The following is a 13,960-nucleotide window of genomic DNA, read 5'->3' as shown; positions in this document are numbered from 1 at the left end:
ATGGGACAATTATGCGTAGAACGGCAGTGTAGGTATAGAAAACTAATGCTACTAAATGACTTCTTTTGACATATGAACAATGTTTCAGCCCAATCAAAAAATAAAAATTTAAAAATCTCGGAAGAATTTGCGAAATCATAAAAGACTACCGTAAACTAGGGCGAATTGGGACACATGGGGCGAATTGGGACAGCAGTTTAACTACGTTAGAGCACAATATTTTGATTTTTTTTGTTGGTTTCGGATAGAACAGACTCAGACCAACACAATGTGTACATCCATTTCCAAATTTAAAACTTTTAAGTGCTCTAAACACTGCTGTCCCTATTCAGACTGTAGTCCCGATTCACCTCAAATAACGGTACTTTTTTGATAACTCTAGAAAGAGATAAAACATTGTAAAATGCTTTACTAATTTTCTTTCAACATGTTTAGTTTTTTTTACAGATTGGATATAATACTCAATTTACAGCAAAAAAAAAAATAAATATTGCTTTGCTTACGCTATATGCAATAAGCTCATAATTATTTTTAAATTAAATTTTACAGAGATAAATTAATTTTTTTGCTGTAACATGCTTTGTACTTGCCAATGCAATTTATTATGACAACTGCCAGTTGAAAATCCTGTATTAAAATTGAATTAAAAAATCAATGTAATTTGACAATAGATTATTTCGAATAACGCGACATTTCACGATATTTACCAAATTGCACGGTCAAGGTATTTAGTTCCTGAACTCGAATTTGATGTAAAGTTGAGAAAATAAGCGAAAAAAAAAAGAAATTTCCTGTTTCGATCATTGAAGATCTTTTGAAACTTTCGTTATAACCAATTTTTAGTAATCGAAACTTCGGATAATCGAGTCTGGTTTGGTCCACTTTTTCAACGCAAATATATATGTTCCGTTTTTTTGTGTTGTTTTTTTCTGCGATTTTTTCCTTCCTCAGCTCTTTGAGGCAAGGCTATAAAATCACTCGAAAATGAACTTCTTAAATACACCTCTCAGGTATACCTTCACGTATACTCAGAATCAAATTCTGAACAAATATCTGTTGGGATGTGTGTAGACATTATTTTTTTTCCACACGATTATCTCAGAACTGGCTGAACCGATTTTGGCCGGATCCGCCTTATTCTGTTCCTTTTGGGGTCCATTAAGACCCCATTAAATTTTATTCTGTTTAGTGAAGTACTTTTAAAGTTATGCCATGAAAAAGTTTTTTTGTAGCTACTAAAAAGGGCGATTTTTGCCTAACCTCAAAGGCCGGGTCTTTTTGCCTACGCGAGAGAGTCGCGCAGCGTGCATATCGCCCGGTTGCCGCATTGTTTAAGCAGTGTCTGCGTCTCTTCTGGAAAAAGTCTGTATTAATTTGTTGCTGAATACATCATTTTGTCTCGACAAAGATTTACACGAACTTTTTACTGAAATATACAACTCATAAGACAATGTTTATTAAGACTAGGGAGACAGCATGCAATTACATCGTGCACCTAATGTTGGTAAATAACACTTAAGTGCGCATAACTTTTGATAGGGTTGTCAGATCTTCAATCTTTTGAACTCGTTGCACAGGTCTTTTGATTACCTATCCATCGACAGGTCGCATGATAGATCCGGACAACGTTTTCATCGAAATATATGAGATCCGGCCCCTAAAAAGTGCATAAATAACACTTAAGTGCGCATAACTTTTGATAGGGTTGTCAGATCTTCAATCTTTTGAACTCGTTGCACAGGTCTTTTGATCACCTATCCATCGACAGGTCGCATGATAGATCCGGACAACGTTTTCATCGAAATATATGAGATCCGGCCTCTAAAAAGTGCATAAATAACACTTAAGTGCGCATAACTTTTGATAGGGTTGTCAGATCTTCAAACTTTTGAACTCGTTGGAAAGGTCTTTCGAATACCTTTCTAAAAATGTATAACATGACAAGGTTTCTTACAAAAACCACCCTTTTTACAATCTTCCGGACTTTTGTTAGAATCGTTTTTTTAGCATAACTTTTGAAGTACTTTACTAAACTTTATAATTTTCAATAGCGACTTATGGGACCCCAAGACGGATCGAATGAGACCAATACGGTCCAAATCGGTTCAGCCAGTGCCGAGATAATCCAGTGCAATTTTTTTATCAACATCCCACCACACACACAGACATTTGCTCAGAATTTGATTCTGAGTCGATAAATATACATGAAGGTGTATCTAGGAGGTCTTATTGAGAAGTTCATTTTTCGAGTGATTTTATAGCCTTTCCTCAGAAACGTGAGGAAGGCAAAAAAATAAATAAAACAAACTCTTAAATTAATATGAAAATACAACCTAAAATACAACATGAATGTGAGGAAGGCACCAACCACCTTAAGGTAGATTAAGTAACGTTTTTATTTAAGTGAAAGTTACCTCAAATTGCAAATAACTTTGTTTATAGAAGTGGGCTTTAAATCAAAATTGTGTTTAACGCTGAAAAACCCTCATGCGTGTTTTTTTAAATGTGGTTGACGTCGAATTATTTTTGCAGCTCGCACCAAACAAACTGCAGGAACTAATTAGTTAAGCAGATTTTTAGGCGCATTAGTCTTGCTATGCAAAACGCATTGGTTCCATGCGATAAACAGTCAAGATAATCTGATTAGCTCTTTTGACTCCAAAATTGATGCCAAAAATATTTTTTAAGCTTAAAGTTTATGAAATGAAGAAAAAAAATAATGATATCTTTACAATCGTATCATTCTTATAATCATTTTTTAAAATTACCAGTACCAAAAAAGATCTAAATATATCAATATTTACTAGCTAAACAAAGTGAAAAAAAACCCAAACAAAAAAAACGCGTTATCATTGCTTTGCGTAAACCACTATTGAGCAACTCTCTACGAAATCGGCCAATTCGACCATTTTTATTATTTGTATTTTTTTATTTGACTTAAAATTTGTGGGGACCTTCCCTATGACCAAAAAAGCTATTTTGCGTCATTTATTCACCCATACAAGTCTCCATACAATTTTGGCTGCTATACATACAAAAATGGTATGTAAATATTCAAACAGCTGTAACTTTTGAGTGCATTTTCTGATCAATTTGATGTCTAAGGCAAAGTTGTAGGTATTGTTGAGGACTTTTGAGACACGGAACACGGATAAAAATTTGCAGATTTTTTAATCAACTTTTTTTTCACTAAAACACAATTTCCCAAAATACGTATTTTTTGATTTTCGAGATTTTTTGATATGTTTTAGGGGACAAAAATCCGCAACTTTTGAGCCATAGAGAAACATGGACAAAAATCTGCCGCCGAGTTATGAATTTTTTGAAAAAAACAGTGATTTTTGGAAAAAATCGAAGTTTCACGCAAAAACAAGTTTAACATTATTTTTTAATGCAAAATTGAATTTGCAATTGAAAAGTACTTTACAGTTTTTTTGATAAAGGGCCCCGTTTTCAAGATATAGTCACCGAAAGTTTGATTTTAGCGAAATATTTGTTTTTAATTTTTTTAAAATAGTGACCAGAGCTGAAAATTTCAGGGGTCCTGACGCGAAAATCAGCGACGCATACACGATTTTTTCAGATCCATTCACTGAACCGCAAAACTGTGACATAAACAAACCCGACTCAGTCGTGAGTGCCCTAGCTCACTGAGCAGCTGCAATGCGAGGCAGTAGTCGACCAACGCTCATTCGACGTTGCACGCACACACATAAAGAAACAAGTTTTTACACAAAAAGTTGTTATTTATCCGTGGAAATGTAATTTTGAATATAAGTTATGGTTGTTTTAAGTGTTTTGCACAGTCTAGAACCATTCAATTGTTTAAATATAGTCAAACTAGTGTTTAGAGAGGATTTTACGAGTCAGTCATACGACACGAATTGAGTGAGTGTAGCTCATTTTTTCACGTCTCTCATTCTCCAGCAGCCGACCGGCACGAGTCAGGCGGCAGTGGTTGAACGGACACAGTAGGCTTACAGTCAGATGCTAGCAGTGAACTGACATTTTGGTTCGCTTCATGTGTACGCTGGGTTGGAAACATTTTGCGGGCCTGATGGTGACCATAAGTGACCATTTCTAAATTTTTTTTTGAGAAGTTCAAAAAATTTGCTATAAATTGTCTAAGAGACATTGAGGATTGGATTGCTGAGATAGAGCCGCTTAAAGAAAAAGAAACACGAAAATTGAAGTTTTCTTAATCTCACCAAAATAACCCACCATTTTCTAATGTCGATATCTCAGCAACTAATGGTCCAATTATCAATGTTGATACATGAAACATTCGTGAAATTCCGATGTTTTCGAAAAAAATATTTTGAAATTTTTTAAATCAAGACTAACATTTTTAATGGGCCAAACATTGAATATTACGCCCATTTAAAATGCTAGTCTTGATTTAAAAAATTGCAAAATATTTTTTTCGAAAAGATCCGAAAATTTCACAAATTTTTAATGTGTTAAAATTGAAAATCGGACCATTATTTGCTGAGATATGGTCATTAGAAAATGGTGGGTTGTTTTGGTGAGATTAAGAAAACTTCAATTTTCGTGTTTCTTTTTCTAAAAGCGGCTCTATCTCAGCAACCCGAGGTCCAATCTTCAATGTCTCTTAGACAATTTTATAGCAAATTTTCTGAACTTGGAAAAAAATATTTTAGGAACGGTCACTCATGGTCACTATTTTTAAAAATTGAAAAACTGCAAATATTTCGCTAAAATCAAACTTTCGGTGGCTATATCTTGAAAACGGAGCCCTTCATCAAAAAATCTGTTAAGTACTTGAAACTTCAATTTTTTTCCAAAAATCACTATTTTTTCAAAAATTCATAACTCGGCGGCAAATTTTTTGACCATTTTTCTCTATGGCTCAAAAGTTGCGGATTTTTGTCCCATAAAACATATCAAAAAATCAAAAAAAATATATTTATGGGTTATTTTGGGGAATTGAGTTTTAGTCAAAAAAAAGTTGATTAAAAAATCTGCAATTTTTTTCCGTGTACCTATTTTTTCTCAAAAGTCCTCAACAATACCTACAACTTTGCCCAAGACACCAAAATGATTAGAAAATTCACTCAAAAGTTACAGCTGTTTGAATATTTACATAACTGTTTTGTATGGACAGCAGCCAAAATTGTATGGAGACTTGTATGGATGAACCAATCACACAAAATAGTTTATTAGGTCATAGGGAAGGCCCCCACAAAGTTTGAGCCAAATCAAAAAATACAAATAAAATCCATTTCCGGTTTTGGTAGAGAATTGCTCTATTCAAATTTGTATTCAAGTTAATTGTGAACCAAAAATATTCATCTGGATACAAGAAAAATATTTTAAAAAAAAATTGATTGGTCATAATTTGAACAAAAAAATAAAAATTTCATGCTGATGGATTACCTACAGAGACGATGCGTCAGCATTCTAATTTCATAGTGTATCACTACCATTCCAATTGTCCTAATAAATACGAAAATGGAACCATATGTGCTACCTCTAAACACACCAGTTTTGCTGAAAGGCCTCAAAAATAACTTATTTGTTGACAGCAAACCGTAAAAACGCTGTGTCATTGCTGTGCGTAAGCAATACAGCTCATCAAATTTGTCTGACGACTTTTGGGCTTAGAAAATGCGTAGTTGAGGGATGACACAAATCTCTACTTTGCATGAGTGGGGCTTCCTGAATGCATTCTTTGTTTATGCGTTGCTATTTTTATTTTCGAAAAATTTCTAAACCACAGCCAAATTGCACCAGTAAACGTTTGGAGCGCTCGCGAGCACATGACCAAAGTCGAGTCCAAAAACCTCAAACGGCAAATAACAAGACTGGGCTGTTTACGCCGAGGGTTGTTGTTTTTCTCAATATGTGCTGCACGGAAAGCGTGATTGACTCATCTGGGCGCGCACTGGCTGGCAATGATGATGACGGATGATGATCGTGATGGTGCGACCAGACTGCACAACAACAAACCGCCATCCATCCATCCACCCACTTCACTCCATCTGCTTTTCTTGGCATGGCCCACTTGACTTCATCGTCGGTTTCAATTAGCTTGCGGGTTTTACAAACACCGTGGAAAGAAGATTTTTTTGAGAATTGTTTATTTAATTTTAAAATTTCAACAGATGTATTCATTTCTTGAGTTTACTCTAGTCGCCCTAAGAGGCTTCTGTAAACGGATCATGCTTCACAGAATTTAGAGGTGTGGGAGGATGCGTGGACATACCGTACCGAACTACTCGCATGAAAACTTCATCATCAAACCGTCAACTTCCCCCCAATGGACGGTACCATTCAGCAAGTAAGTATTGAAAGAAACGACATCGACCGCGACAAACAACAAGTTCGGCCAACATCTTCCTGCCTGCAGCTCAGGGGCCGCTGCCATTCAAGTGCAAGTGCCTTGCCACCTCGAATGGAAGTTGTTTTGGAATTACCAGCCAACATCGTCGTCGTCGTCATCGCGGCCCCAATCATCGTCATCGGCTGTGGAATGTTGTTGTTTTGTTCGCGATTCCAAGAAATTTAGGATGCCATCATCGCATTTTAGTGCGGACACGCGTGCGATGTGGTGGAGCTCGAACGGAAAATGGAAATGGGGCTGGAGTTTTAGGGGGTTGAACGTTATGTTCTTTGAATGCTAATGCTTTTTCGAGCTATTTTTAAAGGCAATTGTGGCTTGTTTAAACTTATCATTGCCATTTTCTTATATAAGTAAAGAAATTCACTTTCACGTTGTCCGTTTTTTCCGTGTATTTTTTTGGCGGGAATCCCAGCCGAGCGCAGCATGCGTATTGCGTATTTGAGTGAGAAAATCCGGGCACGTGTTAATATAATACATAAACAAAGACGTTAATTTTTATAAACCATCGGCCACCATTATTTGTTGCTCCACTACTTGGGCATACGAGTAACATAAAAAAAATAGAAGCCAAGCTTCTAATTCAGTCATAATTTGTATAACTAGATTTAGTTTTTCGTTAACACAACTCGACATTTTTGAAGTTGATGTCAGTAAACGCCTCAGTTTCGTCAAGGTATGATGGATCTCTGAACACACTGCAATCAACAGATTTGAATTTTAGTAAATTCTCTGCAAATAAATAAAATTGTAAATTTGGGTATAAATGCTATGGAATCATGTTCAGGGTTGTTACGGGAGAGTCGAAAAAAAATCCGCGCCAAATCCGCGCCGACCTAAAATCCGAAACCGCGCAAAATCCACGCTATATAAAAAATATCGCGACCAACATTTAAGAAATTTTATTTTTCAATGAAGAAAAACTAATTTAGAAAGTATTTGATAAAAAAACTCGTTTTATGGTTAAAGGCTCCAAAAGAATGAAAGCAATAAATCCATTTAAAAAAAATCCTCAAGAAACGGTCAAGGCAAGGGTCATGAAAAAAAATCTTTAAAATAGAAAATACAATATTTAAAAACCTACAAATTTAGCTTCAAAAATATAACTAAAATTATAATATGATAAAATTTTAAATTTCGAAAGTCTAAATGTTTTTTTTTGCAATTCCGTCGTGAAACTACTTACTTTTCCTGTCATTCTTGAACGACGAAATAGCCTACTTTTCTGTACCAAAAATAACAGAATCGAATAGCAACACTTTTCAAAATAAATGCTGAAAAATTCTACTTTTCAGCACTCAAATGGGTGCTGAAAAGTTGAACTTTTCAGCACTTGTTTCGAAAAGTAACACTTTTCAACATTTTTTTGATTTAAACGATTTATTGACAAAATACATGAAAATTTGACTTAAAATTTCACTCAGTGTGTGTTTTTTGGAATTGCAAAAAATGTTGTATGGAACTCGTTGCAAAACTTGATTTTTTCAGCACTCTTCGTATTTATCCAACCCGGTGAACCTCGTTGGATAAATGTACGACTCGTGCTGAAAAAATCCTCTTTTTGCAACTTGTTGCATAAACTACTATTAAAGATTTTTTATAAAGTTTGTAATCCAAAATCCTCGTTAAAATTTCACTCCGAAAGAAATTTAAATTAAATTATGACAAGACATTATTTAAAATAATGTCTTGTCATAATTTCAAAATCTCTTACATAAAGTAGGACTTCAAAAATTGTGGAATTCAAGAATTTAAGAACTAAGAATTTAAAAATAAAAACATTTACAAATTTAAAAATTTAAGAATTTTAGAATTTTAAAATTTTTGAATATTTGAATTTTAGAATTTTAGAATTTTAAAATTCTAGAATTTTAGAATTTTAGAATTGTAGAATTGTAGAATTGTAGAATTTTATAATTTTAGGATTTTAGAATTTTAGAATTTTAGAATTTAACAATTTAAGAATTAAAGAATTTAGGATTTTAGAATTTAAGAATTTTAGAATTTATAAGCTTAAGGATATGTACTAAAATCATTTTAGATTTGAGATTTTGTTTTCTATATTGTTTTGATTTTGATATTTTTTAAGTTTTTAAATTTTGACTTTTTAATTTTGATTTTTTTTTTTAAATCTGCAAATTTTCGATTACCCAAATTGATGTATTTTGAATTTCAGATTGCTAAAATTTTGAATTTTGAAATTTCAGATTTTTTAAATTAGGATTTTAGAAATTTCGAAAAAAATTAATATGTATGTATTTGGATTTTTTTTAGTTATAAAAACTATTAAAACATTTATTTTCGAATTTTTGGATTTCTGAACTGAATCTGAAGCTTTGAATTTTAAATGTTCTGATCTTTTTATTTTCGTCAAGAATGTTTAAATTTAGAAAAAGAATATTTCTACCGATTAAATTCCATTCCAAAATTCGAAAGTGGAGGCCAGCTTCTGTTACGTCCAATCAAGCTCATATTTGGCGCCCACCAGAACAAGCCCCAATAATAGTTTTTGTTACACATTCTAATGTCTATATCTTAGGGAAAAGTTTGTAATATTTGATTTACAAAATCAAAAATTGAATAAATCCAGCGTAAAATTAAAAATAAATAAGGTTAAAAATTATTACTCAAAACTCAAAAGAAATTAAATATTCAGAGCCGGAGATGTTAACACATGACAAGAAACATATAAAAAATAATTTTTCGACGTTTCGTACTAAGAAAATACAAACAAACATTTTCAAAATTGCCATCCGCGCCTGAGCAAAATTAGCCAGCAAATCCGCGCCAGATCCGCGCGATCCGCGCCGTCCGTAACAACCCTGCATGTTAAACAACCATGCGCACCCCCTTATTTTTGCTACTCCCATAGATAAACGTGGGTGCGCATGGTTGCTTAAGATAATTCCATAGAAATTGTTCCCAAATTTATAATTTTATCTATTCTCAGGGAATCCACTAAAAATTAATTCCGTCAATTGAAGCGTGTTCAGGGAGCCCAAATCTATCATACCTTGACGAAACTGAGGCGTTTACTGACATTAACTTTAAAAATGTCGAATTGTGTTGTGTGTTAGAAATCATCCTCTAAAATTGTTGAAGATTGCTTAGTTTTCAAAGTTTCAAGACTGTTCAAATATTGAAACCATGACCTTTCATTTATAACAATTATTATAAACCGCCATCAGGGGTGACGCTGGGCCATACAAATGTCTGCATTTTTGTATGACCCAATTTCACCCCCCAGACCCAGTGTCACCCCTGATGACGGTACTTTTTTTATTGACTGCCCCACTCTGAGGCGTCATATAGAAGGTTACGCTAAAATCGTCCAAAATAATCAAAGCACAAAAAAACAAAAAGTAAGGCCAATGCAAATTTTAATTCACCTTTCAAAATTTTCCCTACAAATCAGGGGACAAAAAAATAACTATTGTCATATTTTGAATTTTGGGAAGGATACTTTTCTAAAATTCATAGCTTGACGAAAAACTATCTGGAAAGGATAAAATAGGGGAACAGCATCTAATTCCAGCGTGCCTCTAATGTTGGCAGGTCAGAACTTTGACATTCAATTAAAGCTAATTACAAGCGGTTTCAACTGAAATCGAGTGATAAATAGCTCAATTAAGAAGTGAGCAAGCAAGTTTTTATCAAGAGTTTTGCAAAATTAGTTGTTTAAATAGTGAAAATCAGCAAATTGGATGGAGTTAGGAGCGAGTGCTTAACCTGCCAAACATACGAGATTTTCTCCTAGTTCCGCGTGCAAGTTTTTTTTTTTTTTGATAGTCCTAATACCCCATTGCTGGAGTTCCAAAAATCGATCAAAACACATGTTTGTTTATTTGTATTTTTATTTAGATTGTACTTTTTCCTTGTATTCCCTATGTCAAAAGAAGTCTTTTGCATCATTTCTTTTCATACAGATTTGGGAGTTGTTTATACGAAATGCATATGTAAATATATCAAATTCTCTATCTTGAGAAGGAATTTTCAAATCTTGTTATAACTACACGGAAAAAAAAATTACACAAAAAAATCTGATTTTCACTTAACATCAAAAAACGTATTTTCAAATTTTCTAAAATTTTAATATGAGAAATTCTCCACCAAAACAGGAAAAGGATTTTATTTATATTTTTTAATTGGCTCCAAGCATTTGGTTTACCCATACAAGGCTCCATACAATTTTGACAGCTGTCCATACAAAAATGGTACGTAAATATTCTAAAATCTGTATCTTTTGAAGGAATTTTTTGATCGGTTTGGTGTCTTCGGCAAAGTTGTTGGTATTGATGAGGACTACTGCCGCTCTGATCGTGTCCGCCCCATATGTAAACACAGCAAGCCGAGAAAAACGCGTGTCAAAGTTGTCCCGCCCATAAGGCTACGTGTTAGAATTTCACGAAAAAGTGGATTTTCTCCGGATTTCTAGAACAAAGTACTACATTTTATTGGTTTTTCTGATAGTTTACATGATTTTGAACCAAACTGCATTATTACCTCAAAATTGACGAAATTACATATTGGACGGACTAGCTTGGAGCGGCAGACTACTACTCCTACAAAATTGAAATTTCCCAGAATTCCTTATTTTTATTTCTTAAAACATATCAAATGTTTTATAGGACAACTTTTTTTTGTAAAAAAATAAATTTTAATCGATTTTTTTTTGTCTTCAGTTTTTAGTGTAATATAATATTTGCAATTGAAAAGTACTTTACAGATTTTTTGCTAAAGTGCACCGTTTTCAAGATTTAGCCACTTTAAGTTCAATTTTAACCGGAAAATAACAGTTTGGATGTTTAAAATGTAATTTTCAATGTCAAAAATATGAAACATTTGCGAAATTTTATGCTCTTTAAAAAATGGAGTTTTGGAATCAAGACTAACATTTCAAAAAGGTCAAATATTCCACACTATGCCATATTGAATTGTTAGAGCTGATTTCAAATTTCTTAAAATATATTTTTCGAGAAGATCATAAAATTTAACAAACATTGCAAATAGGACTATTAGTTTCTGAGATATTGGTGATAGAATCTTCAATGTCTCTTAGGCAATTTTATTGGAAATTTTCTCAACCTTTAAAAAACAAAGATATTTTCAAGGATTGTCCATTAAACACTATTTTTGAACATCCAAAAACTGTTTTTTTTCAATTAAAATTAAGTGACTATATCTTGAAAACGGTGCCCTTTATCAAAAACCTGTAAAGTACTTTTGGATAACAAATATGATTTAACATGAAAATTCAAGTAAAAAAATCGAGTAAAATTACAATTAAAAAAAACATATTGTTTTAAAAAAAAACTATATAACTCGGAAAAAAAACTATATAACTCGGCGACATAGTTTTTGTCAATACTTTTATCTACAGTTCAGACTTGATTATCCGAAGGTCTTAGAAAAACTTCACTTCGGATAATCGAATCACAAAAAAACTAAAATCTCGTTGTCTAATAAAAAAAAAAGCTTGAGCCAAATAAAATAAAATACCAAAAATAAAAAAGCACGAAATCGACCGATTTCGTAGAAAACTGCATGTTTCAGAGGACTAAACGACATGTTTTGAGCCATAATGGTGATGGTGCAAAATCTGGTTCCGGGAATACGATATCGATAACTACCGTAAACTGGGGTCAATCGGGACAAATGGGGCGAATTGGGACAGCAGTTTTAACCATGTTGCAAACTCAGGCCAACAAAATGTGTACATCCATTTAAAAATTTAAAAGCTTTAAGTGCTCTAAAAACTGCTGTCCCTATTCAGACTGTAGTCCCAATTCACCCCAGATTACGGTATTTTATGTACCATCTTTTTTATAAAGGTCTCGGGTTATAGCAACTTTTGGATATTTCGATTTCTTTTTGTTTTTTTTTTTGCATTTTAAAAATCTGGAGTTTTTTTTGAAAAGATCCAATAAACCAAATTTCCAGTTTTTGCTTTTTGGGTGTTTTTAGAACCGCCTTGAGTCAGGGGTATTGAAAAACACCCAAAAAGCAAAAACTGAAAATTTGGTTTATTGGTCCTTTTCAAAAAAAAAACTCCAGAAATATTTCTTGAAACAAAAGCTGAGAAAATTTTGATACAATTTTCTCTCTGAGACTTTGAAATCGGAGTGATCTTTTCAATAAAAAAAAGTTTCAAAATATAGCATGACATTTCAAAAGTTCTACCAATATTTAATTTTCATAATTTCATGTTTAAGACCAAATTTTTAAATTATGAAATTAATTTACAGGGAAATCCTACAGAACCGATCAGAACAAAACTGACGCAAAAACTAAAAATCCACAAAAAAAAGTTGGGCTCTAGCGCGTTAAGAGCTCACAACTTTAGACAGTTCCGACAGATTAGCAATCTGTACAAACCTCCCAAAATAATTGAATTAATGTCCTTCAAAAACATTACTAAAATAGGTAGCTTAAGAGTTTTTCTTTTTATTCCGGTCTGTGGTCAAAATAGTGTCCGGATCGAATGACGCTAGTCAAACAAAAATGGCCGAGATGGTGTATGACGGCTTTTAGGACCTTAATTTGATACAAAATGGCGTCAAGTTGTACGAGTTGGCTGTTGCAGAGAGATTTGAGGTCAAGTCGTTGTTCTCAACAAAATTTTACAGAAAATTACTTTAAAAAAAATGAAAACTACGACTTACCGCCTTCAGCTCCTGCAGCGTGGCGTTCACCGAGTACGTCTGTATGATGAGGACGCCATTCGGCATGAAGAAGGTAACCTCGGTCGTTTCATCCTTGGCGTTGTTTTTCCCGCCGTCCTGGTTGCCCCAGTAATCGTAATCGAACCTAACGCCCATTTTGATCTCGGTAGCTTGTTTTTTAATTCACTTGCACTTCACTTATCATTAAAATTTGCTTTTTTTTAGTAATTCTTCGTGCACCACACACGATCGTACCCACGAGGTCGATCCAGGTCCAGCGCTTCGTTTGGATTAAACCCCCCCCTTCGGTATTGTAATCCTTCGGCTCGCTCTCACGTGTCTCCCGTGTGAAATCCCAACACTTGTTTACCAATTGGCACGCGTACGATCCGCCGATACGCCACCACCACTTTGCACTGGCTCTCTAATTCGAACCGGATCGGTCCGGATCCACGTTGGGTTTATTGTAACAGTCCCTTTTGTTGTCGTCACACTTTGTTGTCCTGCACACTGTTTACCGCTCACAGTGCCGTTAGGCGGTTCTATTGTTTCTATTGTGCGCATTCGCGTAACTGTTTACCCGAAGCCGTCCAATTGTCCGGGAAGATAACTGTAAAAGAGGAGAGAAGCAATAGAGTTAGATTTTTATTGTTTAAATTATTTTGAAGACATTTTTTTAATTCTTATTTATTTTCAAAAAATAAGACTTACACAAAATTACCCAAATTTTGCTTAATTTTTCAAACAAGTAAAATTAAATTTCAACTGTGGTGAAATTCTCGTGAAGAAGCCACAATTGGTTTGTTTTTGGTGTACTCTGCCTTATTGGTCGTGTCGAACGACCGTCAACCGTCTGTACAGAAAAAAAAACTTTAAGCGCGTGCGACGCGACTGATGGACAGCTCAATACTGAGCGGGACGACGATGACGACGACGC

At 33.9% G+C, this 13,960-nt stretch overlaps 1 protein-coding gene across 2 annotated transcripts in view; it reads right to left on the bottom strand.

The window, feature by feature from the left end:
- LOC120414150 (phosphatidylinositol 4,5-bisphosphate 3-kinase catalytic subunit beta isoform) overlaps positions 1–13,960 on the bottom strand; it is a 34,117-nt gene that overhangs the window by 9,914 nt on the left and 10,243 nt on the right. The window contains exons 1-2 of one of the 2 annotated variants that reach the window (XM_039575188.2): positions 13,735–13,899; positions 13,024–13,633 (exon numbers count right to left, since the gene is read on the bottom strand). In XM_039575188.2, the coding sequence (XP_039431122.1) occupies positions 13,024–13,179 (156 nt within the window). In that variant the 5' untranslated portion in view covers positions 13,180–13,633; positions 13,735–13,899. Of the gene's footprint in view, positions 1–13,023; positions 13,634–13,734; positions 13,900–13,960 lie in introns of those variants that run through there. The other variant, XM_039575187.2, reaches the window with a different exon arrangement.

Source organism: Culex pipiens, chromosome 1 (assembly GCF_016801865.2).
Source record: "Culex pipiens pallens isolate TS chromosome 1, TS_CPP_V2, whole genome shotgun sequence".
Lineage (NCBI taxonomy): Eukaryota > Metazoa > Arthropoda > Insecta > Diptera > Culicidae > Culex > Culex pipiens.
This window is presented reverse-complemented; position numbering and strand designations above follow the sequence as displayed.